Here is a 13,133-nt window from a genome sequence, read left to right as displayed (position 1 = left end):
TTCCTGCTTTGTTTTCACTCTTAAGTACCTTGCAATCAAAACTGCTGTGAAACGAAGCAAACACACACTATGCTTATGTAAATGTAACTTTAATGTAAAAGAAAATCATAGGCTAACAAATCCATGAAAATAATGCAAACGATACATGAGGTTACCATCACTGCAAACTAGCAAACCATTGGTACCTGCGAGCTTCTGAGTACAGGCGGGGACCTTGGGCTCCGGGGCTGCTCATGGGGACGAAATCCACGGGAAGAAATGCCTTCTCAAATTAGGGGTATAAACATAAAGTCGAAATCTCAGACCCAGAATGGGCATATGTAGGTCGCACACCAAAACATTAACATTTTACTCTGGGAGGCAGTAATACAATCAATTGTAATTTCTTTTTCAAATTTTTTTGAAAGTTTTTCAAATTTCCACTTTGAAAAAGCTGTTAGTCTGGGGCGTCAAGAGTCCAAGGTTTTAATACTGCCATCAACTGACTAGGTACCCGATGTTGTCTGTGAAAACGGGCTATAAGGACTCCAGAAGACAGAATTTCCAAAATCTCAACTGGTTTTAAGTTTTACGGTACGATGATCCCGCCCTCTGTAGTTCGCCAAAGCAAGTATTTTGGCCTTCCCGGCTCTCCGTCCGCGCTGGCTTCTAAAAGCAGCCCTAAGCTCCGCCCCCCGCGGTCAGGACGGCGCGAAAACCCAATTGACAAGAACTCTGCAAAGTCCTGTGGTCCGGTGTACGTTCGGTCTGCTTTCCCGGCCTCCGCTCCACGCTGGAGCACACAGTCTGGGGCATCCGCCTGGGGGGCTTCCCGGGCTTCCCAACAGCGTGCCAGGAACCTCATCGCCCGCGCTTTTCTCACCGTAGCTTCCCGCGTTCGACTCGGCTGAGCTGGGCCCGGCCTCCGTGCCCGCTCTGGGCTGGTGGGCTCAGGGGATTCCGAGCTGGACTGAGACGCTGCTTCGCGCTCCTCCGGGAGCGGGCCGCCTCCATGGCCAACAAGCTGACCGGGCCGATGTTTGCAAGGTCCTAGGAGCAGGGGTACCAGGAAGCGGGGAGCATGGTAGGGGTCCTTGCCATGGCGGCGGCGGCGGCTCACCCTCCAGTGAAGGACTACGAGATTGAGGTGAGATCGAGTGTCTGTCGAGTTTTTTCCTTCGGCTGATGGGAGGTGGGTTTGAGGTGATCCCGACTTGCATCTCTGAGTGGAAGGGAGGAGCACGGAGAGATGCCACAGTAATAACACTGTTGGAACAATTGCTGAGTGTGCCATTTCTTAGAGTTGTCGTAGTGGTGGTGGTGGTGTTATGTGCTGTCGAGTCGGCCCCGACTCATAGCGACCCCTCCTTGGGTTTCCGAGGTGGTATCACTATGGAAGTAGATTGCCCAACCTTCCTTCCGAGGAGTGGCTGGTGGGTTTGAATCTCCAGGCTTCTGGTTAGCAGTCAAGTGCCTTAGGCACTAGGCCACCAGAGCTCCTAGAGCTGTGTTAAGTCCTGACAAACATCGGGATTGTGAGATGTTTAGAGAGTCACGGTAAGTCAGGATTCAAGACAACACTGCCAATTCCCAGATCCTGATATGTTGGTGGACCGTGATGTTTCGGACTTGTGAGGTGTCATGGAGGATCCCATGGTTAGGTTCTGGGTTCATGACATGGAATTCTAGAATTTTAGAGTTGAAAAAGATCTTTAAGTTCACTTAGTGTATCCTTCTATCTGTTCAAGGAATGCCACTTACAGTGTCAGTGGCAGAATCAAACAAAGTATTTAATAAGGAATCAATTATTTATGGCTCTAGATCTTAATATACTGTAGTTAAAAGACACAGTGTGGTGTTCTGATATTCGTTCCTAAAGTTTCAGTGAAATGCACTAGCATTCTTTATTAGAAGATTCCCTTTCCAGGAAGTAGTGGACTAGCATTTTAAGTTAAACAGCTGTTATATTTTTACGTGTTTTCATCTGGTGGTAGCATTCAAACTGAAGTATGCTTTCTGGTGTCCTTGAATGAGCCAAGATGTATAGTCATTTAACAATGGCCTTTCTAAATTTTTTTTTTTTTAAATCTAGTGTCTTTTGTCTTTTTGATAGTTGTTATGCTGATGCTTGCTAAGTCAGGGTAGTCACTCAGCTTGTCTAGGTATGAAGGACTTTGAATGACACAGTTCTTGCTGTTTTGTGTGGTCAGTTACTATCGATCTTTGGGTTATGGCTTCTGCTTTCTGTGGCCTGCTTACAGAGCCTATTTCATAATAATCCCCGTTAAGTATGGCAAAGGTAACGGCTTTGTAAACATTTTGCTTAACATCACCTTGTAATGAGGTACTATTACCTCTATTCTACAAATGAGAGAAGGTTAAAAAGTTGAAGTAGTCTGTTTAAGGTCTTCCACTAGTAGATGTCAGAGCCAGCATTCAAATTTAAACTGCTTGATTCCAGCGCATTGTTCCTCTAATACCAACTCACTCTCACTGCCATCAAGTCAAATCCGACTCACAGCGACCCCTCCTTGTGTTTCTAAGGCAGTATCACTGCGAAAGTAGATTGCCCAACCTTCTTTCCAGGGAGTGTCTGGTGGTTGCCCAACCTTCCTTCCAGGGAGTGTCTGGTGGGTTTGAGCCGCCAGCCTTCTGGATAGCAGTCAAGTGCCCAAGGCACTATGCTACCAGAGATCCTAATACCAATTCAGGATTATATAAATACTCATCAGTATTTTCTTCCAAAACATTTGTGATTTCATTTTAACATATACAATTTTAATCTGTCTGTAATTTGTTCTGACTCATATTTATCCAAATGGTTAAAAGTTTGTCCCGATACCATTTATTTATTTATTTTGTTTACTGTTATTGTGGTGAAAACATACTCACCAAGATATTTCCCAACATAACCTCCACATTTACAGCTCAGGGATGTTAATGACATTTTTCATGTCGTGCCACCATTATTGCTATCCTTTTCCAAAATTTTTTACCACCCTTAGCATAAACTCAACGCCCTGCAAACAAAACCTTCCCCTTTCCCCCTCTCTCCTATCTCTGGTAACCACTGAATCGTTGGTTATATATATATATCCAAAAAAACCAAACTCTCTGCTGTCAAGTCGATTCAACTCATAGTGACCCCTCCTTGGGTTTCTGAGGCAGTTACTCTATGGAAGTAGAATGCCCAATCTTCCTTTCAAGGAGTGGCTGGTGGGTTTGAACTGCCAGCCTTCTGGTTAGCAGTCAGATGCTTTAGGCACTATGCCACCAGAACTCCGGGGTGTGTGTGTGTGTGTATAAATTTTTTTTTTTTAAATCAATCTAGAAATTTTCCCTCTCTTCCCCTCCCCTCCCTGGGAAGCAACAAAGAAAGTTTCCTTCCATATCCAAAACCATTTATTAAATACTTCTTTTGCCACTACCTTGAATACTACCATTGTTGTTGTTGTTGTTATGTGCCATTGAGTCAGATCCGACTCATAATGACCCCTCCTTGGGTTTTCGAGGTGGTATCACTACGGAAGTAGATTGCCCAACCTTCCTTCCGAGGAGTGGCTGGTGGGTTTGAACCACCAGCCTTCTGGTTAAAAGTCAAATGCCTTAGGCACTATGCTACCAGAGCTCCCAACAGAGCTACCAGAACATAGTACCATTACCATCTACAATCTTAAGTATATACTTGTATTTGTTTCTGGTTTCCATTTCAATTCCATTGACCTGCATCAGTACCACACTTTTAATCATGATTTAAAAAAAAAAAAAAAAAAAGTCACAACAAAAACCCAAACTCACTGCCATTGAGTGGATTCCGACTCATAGCGACCTTCTTTGGGTTTCTGAGGTGGTAAATCTTTACAGAAGTAGATTGCCCAGTCTTCCTTCCATGGAGCGCCTGGTAGGTTTGAACTGACAACCTTCTGGTTTGCAGTCAAATGCCTTAGGCACTGTGCCACCAGAGTTCCTTTTAATCATGGTAGCTTTATAATAGATTTTAATTTTCTGGAAGCGTAACTCCTATTCATTACTTAACTTTTTAAAGAATTTCATTGTTACTCTGTTAAGTTTATTCTAACTAATGAACTGAGGGAAGTTAAAATAAAATTGAAAAAAGACTAATGGTGCTTTTTGTAACCAGTAAGGTAAAATTTGTTTTATATTATGTAAATAGGAGCTCTGGTGGCACAATGACTAAAGTGTTTGGCTGGTAATAAAAAATAAATAAATTGGTGGTTGAAACCCATCAGCCACTCCTTCCGAGAAAGATGTGATAGTCTGTTTTCGTTAAGATCTATAGCCTTGGAAACCCTACAGGCAATTCTGCTGAGTCCTATAGGGTCATGATGAGCTGGAATAGATTTGACAGTAGTGGTTACGTTTTATCACTGATTTATGACCAAAAAAAAAAATGTATAAACAAGCCTAGCATTATAGTCATGTTGATATTGTGAGGGTAATAACTAATGTAAGAGAAAAGCAGTAACAGTTTAGTACCAAATTAAAACATCAGATTTGTGGTAAGTATTCTTTGGTGAACTTTCATCATAATTTCTACTTAATTAGGAAATTTTGGGATCCTAGGCTTATTTAATATGCTCCTGTTTCTTAGCAATAATGTGCTTATTTTTAACTAAAAATATATACAAAAAGGGAACGTAATTAATACTTGTAGGATTCCTTCTATGAATCAGACTTTACATATTTTTATGTAGTGTATTCACAAGTTCTTGAGTGTTATTTGAAGTTTATAGAGTAAACAGAGACTGAGGAAAAGTGCTAATTTGCTCATAAGTATAGTAGGTTTCTTTCTTTTTTTTTTTAATGCAAACATGTGTATGTAAGGAGTTTCTTGGTGAGGCACATAGTTAAGGGCTCTACTACTAACTGAAAGGGTGGTGGTTTGAAGCGACCCAGAGGCAACTTGAAAGAAAGGCCTGGTGACCTTCTTCTGAAATGTCATAGCCTTGAAAACCCTATGGAGCTCCATTTTGCTGTGCAACACAAGGGGTCTCTGCGAATCAGAATCAATGTTACAGCAACTGGTTTGGTCTTTGGTTTATATAATATGGATACAGTAAAGTACATAAGTTCTAAGTATATGACACATTGGGATGTTGAAATTTGAATGTAGATTTAACATTAAAGTTCATGTTCTTTCTAGTATTTCGTGTTTGTCACCTAAAAGAGCCTCCCATTCTTTATCTCACTACTTAAGATATTAAAATAATATAAACTACTTAAAATACTTAAAATATTAGCTCCATGTCTAAAATTTATATTTTGTATTATTTTTCTGGAAATAAGTGCCTTTTTTCCTTCTTTTAAATCTATAGCCATGCAAAAAGCGAAGGAAAGATGATGACGGAACTTCCTGTAAAACAATTACAAAATATTTATCACCGATAGGGAAGACTGGAGATAGGGTTTTCTCTCCACCAAAATCTAATAATATTCTGGATTATTTTAAAAAGACTTCACCCACAAATGAGAAGACTCGGTCAACAAAAGAATGTAAGATAAAGTCATCTGCACTGTTGCCTGTTGATAGTAGCAGGGACTGTAAAACACCTTTGGAAACGTTCTCAACTGTAGAGTTTAAGAAGAGAGGGAAGAGAGTTAATTTATCCCATCAACTAAATAATATTAAAACTGGACATGAATCTCCAATTGAAATTCATAGTGATGATAGTAAAGAAGACTCCAGTTTAAATAATGACTTTGTAGAAAATAATACTTCTGTTTTACTCCATCAGAAACTTGCAGAAAGTATTCAAGATATTAAAAACCAGTCAAGCACTATGACCTGCAAACAGAATTCTAAGAAAGTAAATCCTAAACAAGGCACCGCAAAAAATGATTGCAAAAAAGTGAGAAAAAGGAAACACAGAGATGTAATAGATCTCTCTCAAAGTTTATCCTTGACAAAGGAACTAAATCTTAAAAAAGATGGTAATGATAATAAACAGATAATATTTTCCCTAACTAATGAAATAGAGAGTACTGCAAATGATGCAAACCCTGGAGATAATGTAGCTAAAATAGCCCAATTAAATGATAATACAATAACTGTCTCGTATGAGGAATTTTTAAAAAGTCATAAGGAAAACAAAGTGGAACAGATACCAGACTCCACAGTGTCTGTTTGCGTTCCTTGTGAAACGATTGGAGAAATAGTCCAAAGTGGTTATATAAGTGATACAGAAACTTGTGAAAGTTCCCAGCACGTACACTTTAAGACAGTGACTGTTCTTGCACAAGTTCACCCTGTACCCCTAAAAAAGACACGGAAAATACCCTCCATTTTCTTGAAACAAAAGCAAGTTGAAGTGGAAAATAGTCTCTCTGATCCCGAGAGTGAACAGACAACTCAGAAAAGAAAATCTAACGTTGTTATACAGGAGGAAGAATTAGAATTGGCAGTGTTGGAAGCGGGGGGTTCTGAAGCCGTAAAACCAAAATGCACTCTAGAAGAAAGACAGCAGTTTATGAAAGCATTTAGGCAGCCAGCTTCAGACGCGCTTAAAAATGGAATTAAAAAGTCTTTTGATAAGCAGAGAGACCTTAGTGAAAAACCTTTACGTGAGGAGGGAAGAGACAGTAGTTCTAAAAACATGGAAGATCCTAATAGCCAAGTGATTTTAAATAATGGCAGTTCAGAGGGACAGACTGAAAAAGGAAGCTTTCCTAAGGATAAAAGTAAAAAGCCAAAGCAAGCGTGTAAGAAAACTTTAGCTACTGAGGTTACACTAGGTGAAAATAGAGAGGAAAATACTCAAAAGGAAGAAACTATCACTTGCTTAAAAAATAAGCAAAATCAAAATAGAGTTAGAATGAGTTTAAGACAAAAGAAAACAGAAGTTTTCAAAAATAATACATTATTTAACAGTAAAAATCATGTTTGTGAAGATATAGCAAAGGATAAACCTTTAAAGATTTCTTCTCCATATAACAAGAAATCATCAAGAAAAACCAGTACTCCAGTTAAGGATGTCAAAGTTACACATTGTAAAGGTGGACCTGAAGACAGCTTGTTAAATGTTTCCACACCCAAATCAACCAGAAGATCTGTGAGAAGTAGCAGCACACCTACCACAATAATCATCAGTGGGTCTGATTTTGAAGATGTGGATGATAGTAGTCCAATACAGGCTTCTACTCCAAAAGGGGCCAACTTCACAGGAAGGCATAACTTATATACAGCGGAATTAGTAACAGTGCCCTCTGATTCAGAGAGTCCTATTAGGTAAAGTTTTGTTTTTACTTTAAAATTGTACCATTCTATGTAAGTTCTAGTATTTTGCATGTAATATTAGCAGGGAAGGAAAATATTTCAGTCATCAGAGAATATTTTTTTCTAGAATATAACTGATTTATTTTGTAAGAAAAAGAGAACAAAGTTTCAAAAATTCTCCTTGTTTTCCATGTTTAATTTGAAGTCGAGCATAATTTCAGAAGAGTTCTGAATGTATTTTAGATGAATTGTAATTCCTGGAGAAATATCCTTCAGATATGAATTCTGTGCATTTAAGGAGCATGAATATAAAAAATAAATCAGACATTTATTTATTTCTTGGTGAACTGAGCCCTGACTCTATGCAGTAACACATGCATGCTAGTTCTAATAGAAAAGGCATCTTGGGAACTAATTTTCTGTAAAGCTTATTTTTTTATTTTTTAAAATTGTTCTTTCAGTACACATTTAGAGAGCAGAATTTTGTAAAGCTTGTTTCTAAAGGAAACATATTTCCAAGAGTTTAACATTGTGTTTGGTTTACTTTTGAATCAGTTGTTGGAAACTGGAGTTTTTATTTATGTTTTAGAGCAGTTCAGAGATGGGGGTTCTAGGTGGTTCTTTTCTGTATTTGAGATTCTAACACTTCATAATCATGAAAATGTTCCTGAACACTTTCTCTTTTTTTCAGAATGAAATTTACTAGAATAAGTACTCCCAAAAAATCTAAGAAAAAATCTAAGAAGAAATATGAGAAAAGATCTCAGAAATCTGAAGCAACTGATGGTGATTTTACTTCTCAGACTAGAAAGGTAATTGAAATACTAGACTATAAATAGTATTCTATTTCCTTTAAGCAACATTGACAGGTATGTGTGTTTTGAAAAAGCCACCAAGGTGATTGTGATATAATCCTTGGTTGAAAAGTATTGTTACAGAAAGTTGGTATCTTTCATTTTTATTTAACAGCTATCTTTTTTTTTTTTCCAAATTGCTTGCCATGTTCCAAGCAGTATGCTTAGTACTTACTTCATTAATCTCATAAAGCAGATGTTACTTAGTCTGCTTTTTAGATGAAGAAACTGCAGTTCATGGGGTGAGGAAGCATGCAGCTTATGTGTGACTCTGGGAAGTGAATTTCCCAAAGTCACAACCACAGTAGGTAGTTAGAAAGATGGCTCTTAGCCTGTTGGAAAGCATTCTAGAATCCAGCTGGTTGTACCACAGCTCAAGGTTACAATTTCTGAGGTGAACTTTATCTCATATACTTTATTTAATTGAATTCTAAAGGATAACTTCAACTCTAATTTTAAGAATACTGTGCCTTCTTTTGCCTTTAGAATTGCAACTCAGTAACAAGTTTTCCAGTGAGATAAATCTCCAAATTAACTGTGTCCCAATTAGACCCTTATCCAAATACTTTGATCAGGTATTTTATCTCATGCTATTAGTCTATGAGCCACTTTCCACAGAACTCTTATTACTTGAAGCCTTACCCATACTTACTTACTAACTTTATCAGAGAACCTAGATTTCCTGAGAGAGGTTTCTCGTGTTTCCATGAGAATGAACTCCATATTCGTAATAGCTCTCTAACAGAATGTTTTTCAGAATAGCTTTTGGTTTACTCTTTTATGCAATAAATATTAAGTGCAATGCTATGTGTTCTGTATTGGGGATACAGCTGTGAACAAGATACTATACATGGTCTCTGTTCTCATAGAACTTACATTCTTAAAGAGAATTCGGGTAAATAAACAGGCAATTATCACATATATAATAAGAACAATACTAAAGTAAGCATTGGGCACTCTAAGAGCGCATAGGTGGGATACCTGACTTCCAAGAGATGAAAAATGAGGATCTAAAAGGGTAGAAAGAATTTCCCAAGCAGAGGGAACAACGTGTGCAAAGACCTTGAGGGCACTGGAGAACATTTTCATTTTAGTTAAGCAGAGTCCAGTTGTTAGGAATTTGGACTTCATTCTGAAAGCAGGGGCAAGCCATTTTAAGTTGGAGGCATAATGTGATTAGATTTAAGTTTTAGAAATATTACTGTGACCACAGTGTGAAAAATATATTGAAGAGGGTTGAGATTTGAGGCTGGGAAATGAGGAGGCTTTTAGAATAATCCACATAAGATGTGATTGTGTTCAGAAGGGGTGCCCAGTGGTTATTTAGGAGGTAGAATTGAGGACCCTTGATAGACTTGATGTGAAAGTGAGGGAGTAGTCAAGCATGATACCTGTGTTTCTGACTTGGGTTTTTGAGTAAATGATGGTGTCTTTTGTTAAGATAGGAACAAGGCTGGTTTGGGGGAAAGATGAAGAATTTGGTTTTGGACAAGTTGGATTTGAGGTATATCCAAGTTCAGCCATCCAATTAGAGGTGGAGCCATGGTTCTAAACCTTTGCAGAGAGATTTAAGCCAGAGATAAAACTGACAGGTGGCCATCACCATACTGATGGCAATTGATGCTGTGAGAATGAAAGAAATCATAAAGAGAAAGTATGTTTGGTGACAAAAGAAGTTGTTCAAGGATAACCTTGGGGGGGGACTCCACAGCCTTTAAGGATTGAGCAGGAAAAGAGGACATGGGAAGAGTAACTGAACTGGTAGAAACCTTGGAGAATGTGATGTCCGGCAAGCATTTCATGGAGGGAGTGGTCAATATTGTCAAATGCTGCAGAGAAGCCTGCTGTTGATACCTGCTGTGGAGTCACACAGACAGAGAGCACCAGTAAGATAAAAATTGAAGTGTCTTTTGATTTTTGGCCACCTTGACAAGTGCACTCAGTTGTGTAGTGGGTGCACAGGTGATTGTTTACCTGCATTTAAGCAAGGTGGACAATTAGATTGACCCAGAGTTGGGATTTTCCCAGGTAGGTGTAGCAGAAGGACAATGGGGCCAAACCAAATCAAAACCAAACTCACTGCCGTCGAGTTAGATCCAACTCATAGTGACCCCTCCTTGGGTTTCTGAGACAGTATCTCTATGGACATAGATTGCTCAGTCTTCCTTCCGAGGAGTAGCTGGTAGGCTTGAACCACCAGCCTTCTGGTTAGTAGTCATATGCCTTAGGCGTTACGCCACCAGAGCTCCTAATGGGGCTAAGGGAGTTAGAGTATTTTTAGAAATGGTTGAAATGATAGATAGTGGACTCTAAGCTGTATTTTGGGGGAAGGCAGAGGCTGGTAAGTAAGGAGAAAGAAAAAAGCTGACAGATGTAGGCAGAACTAACCAAGTAAGATGTGGGAGGATAGGCTTCTAGGTCAGAATGTAGGGTGTTAGAAATGACTATTCTAGATATGATGGCATTATGGATGATTTTAATTTATTTTTCTATATTCTGATTTTTATAAAAAAGGAAGGAGAAAACTTATAATCAGAAAAAAGCTATTAAAAAATGGGTTTTAATATCAGAACTACTTTCAGAAAGTATGTGTTTTTGTTTTTTCTTTTAACATTCACTGAAACATATCTCCTTATATAACAGTTTGTTTCAGCGATTGAATTATTAACCTAAATTTAGATGGATTATTTTGGATTCTGACTTGCTATTAGGTCCATTGGCCTGCCAACAGTTTTGCTACCAGAACAACAAAAAATCTGTTCCACTATTAATGCACCATTTCCTTGACATTCCTGTCCTTCTTTGTTTACTTTGGATAGCCATTCTTTTTCTTAAATGGTTTTTAAAATATTAAACATTTGTTTGAAAAACACACAGCAGAAACGTATGAAATTAGAAGTGAAATATGTTTTCATTTTCTCAGTACTGTTCTCTCTGGGTAACCCACTTTTAATAGTTAAGTGTTTATCCTTCCAGGCTGTTTTTTATGCACATGTTACCAAAAACTAAAACCAAACTCACTGCCGTTGAGTTGGATCCAACTCACAGCGACTGCTCCTTGGGTATCCAAGGCAGTATCACTGCGGAAGTAGATTGCTCAACCTTCCTTCTGAGTGGCTGGTGGGATTGAACTGCCAGCCTTCTGGTTAGCAGTCAAGTGCCTTAGGCACTGCACCACCAGAGCTCCCATGCACATATTATATATGTATATGTATACATATGTATATATGTATATTTATTTTTATAAACAGTATATATAACACATTTGCCAATTCAGCAACCCAGTGACAACAGTTACATTAATCATGTGTATAACTCTAACCAGTATCTGTTGCGAAGTTTTCCGTCACCATAAATGGACACTCAGTGCTTCCTAAACAATGAAATTGATATAACTTTTAAAAGAGGTTATATAATGTAAACTGTTCTGCAGCTTGCTGTGTATGTTTTTAATCTCAGCATAAAAACCAATGGAAGTTAGTGGAAAGCACTTTCTCTGAAAGACAGGATTTAAATGATCACATAGTACATCAATATTATAGCCAGTCCTGATGGCCAGACTTTTATTCTTATCTAGTGCTCTCTTCCTAAGGAGCCCTGGTGGCGTAGTGGGTAAGACATCTGGCTGTTAACCAGAAGGTCAGTGGTTCAAAGCCACCAGCTGCTCTGCAGAAGGAAGATAGGGCCATCTACTTCCGTAAAGATTTACAGCCTTGGAAACCCAGTGGGGGTCACTATGAGTTGGAATTGACTTGATGGGGCTGAGTTTGTTTTTTTTTAATTGTGATTTGGGTGAAGATTTACAGAGCAAATTCACTTTCCATACAGCAGTTCACATATACTTTGTCTCATGTCATTGACCACAGTTTACCACAATGCAACAGCTCTCCTCCCACTTCCTCCCCATAGTTACCTCTTCCCAGTGTCCATCCCTCCGTACTCTCCTGCCCCCTGAGCTGTCTCCCTGTGCATAAGCAGCCCTTCTTTCTCCCATGATTGTTCTCTTCAAGGCGTGTGTCTACTTGAGATAAATATTTAACTCACGTGCCTGTACTTAGTTTGGCTGGAAACCACAGGTGTGGGTTCAATTCCAGACCTGAAGGGTAGCTAGGGGCCATAGTCTCAGTGGTTCCACCAGGCTCTATTAGACCAGCAAACCTGGTCCCCGCCTTTTTTTTTCCTCCAAATGATTTTGAGTTTCGTTCCACATTGTTCTCCCTCTCTATCCAGGATCTCCTACGTAGATCCCCTTCCAAATGGATGACAGTGGTAGCCGGACACCATCTAGTTCTTCTGGTCTCATAGTTGTACAGGTTGCAGATCAGATGGTGTACCAGTCGCTAGGACTAATTGTTTCCATTAATTTTGGTTTTCTTCTTTGTTCTTGATGAGGAGAGACCCATCGTTGCATCTAGATGGCATCTTGCTAGCTTTTAAGATCCCGGTTGCTACTCGCCAAAGTAGGAGGTGGAACAATGTTTTGTATAGTATGTTATGCCAATTGAGCTTGATGTCCCCTGTGACTATGGTCCCAAGCCCACAGGTTCAACTACTCGGTCCCTCTGGGTAGCTGGCTGTGACCAAGAAGTGACTATAACCTTGCCCCTTGTCAGCTCTACTATACACCTGGGAATTCTGATCATTCACATAAACTTAATAGGACCATTGTCTGCCAACCCTATATATGATCTTGGATACACTCCCCATTTCATAGACATACCTAATCATTTAGCCTGTCCACCTATCTATCCATCCATATACCCATATTTACCTTCACTGACAACGTAGTACTGTATGTGCAAAAGGGTTCATATTTGTTGTCTGTACTTCCCATGTACCTCTCTATGTCTTTCTCATCCTTAATGCTGCCATATTGGTCACTCACGTTTGGTACATTGCCCTTCTCTTCACCCAAATCAATATTTATCTCTGTCTACCTCTGAGTTTGGTTTTTGGAGTACTCTTTTCCATACTACACATAATACCTTTTAACCTACCAGCAATGGAAACAAACGCAACCATTGCCATGGAGTCGGATCCGACCCCATAGCGACCCCTCCTTGGGT

At 39.2% G+C, this 13,133-nt stretch overlaps 1 protein-coding gene across 1 annotated transcript in view; it reads left to right on the top strand.

The window, feature by feature from the left end:
* Positions 1-1,060: 1,060 nt before the first annotated feature.
* Positions 1,061-13,133, top strand: part of ATAD5 (ATPase family AAA domain containing 5) — a 65,838-nt gene continuing 53,765 nt past the window's right edge. Inside the window, exons 1-3 of the mRNA XM_042780481.1 lie at positions 1,061-1,126; positions 5,316-7,225; positions 7,905-8,025. Coding sequence (XP_042636415.1) covers positions 1,061-1,126; positions 5,316-7,225; positions 7,905-8,025 — 2,097 coding nt within the window. The remainder of the gene's footprint in view (positions 1,127-5,315; positions 7,226-7,904; positions 8,026-13,133) is intronic.

This window comes from Orycteropus afer, unplaced genomic scaffold, assembly GCF_000298275.1.
Source record: "Orycteropus afer afer isolate SDZICR_OR568_19922 unplaced genomic scaffold, OryAfe1.0 scaffold00042, whole genome shotgun sequence".
In the NCBI taxonomy this organism is placed as follows: Eukaryota; Metazoa; Chordata; class Mammalia; order Tubulidentata; family Orycteropodidae; genus Orycteropus; species Orycteropus afer.
The sequence above is the reverse complement of the archived record's forward strand: the minus strand, read 5'-3'. Positions and strand labels throughout refer to the sequence as shown.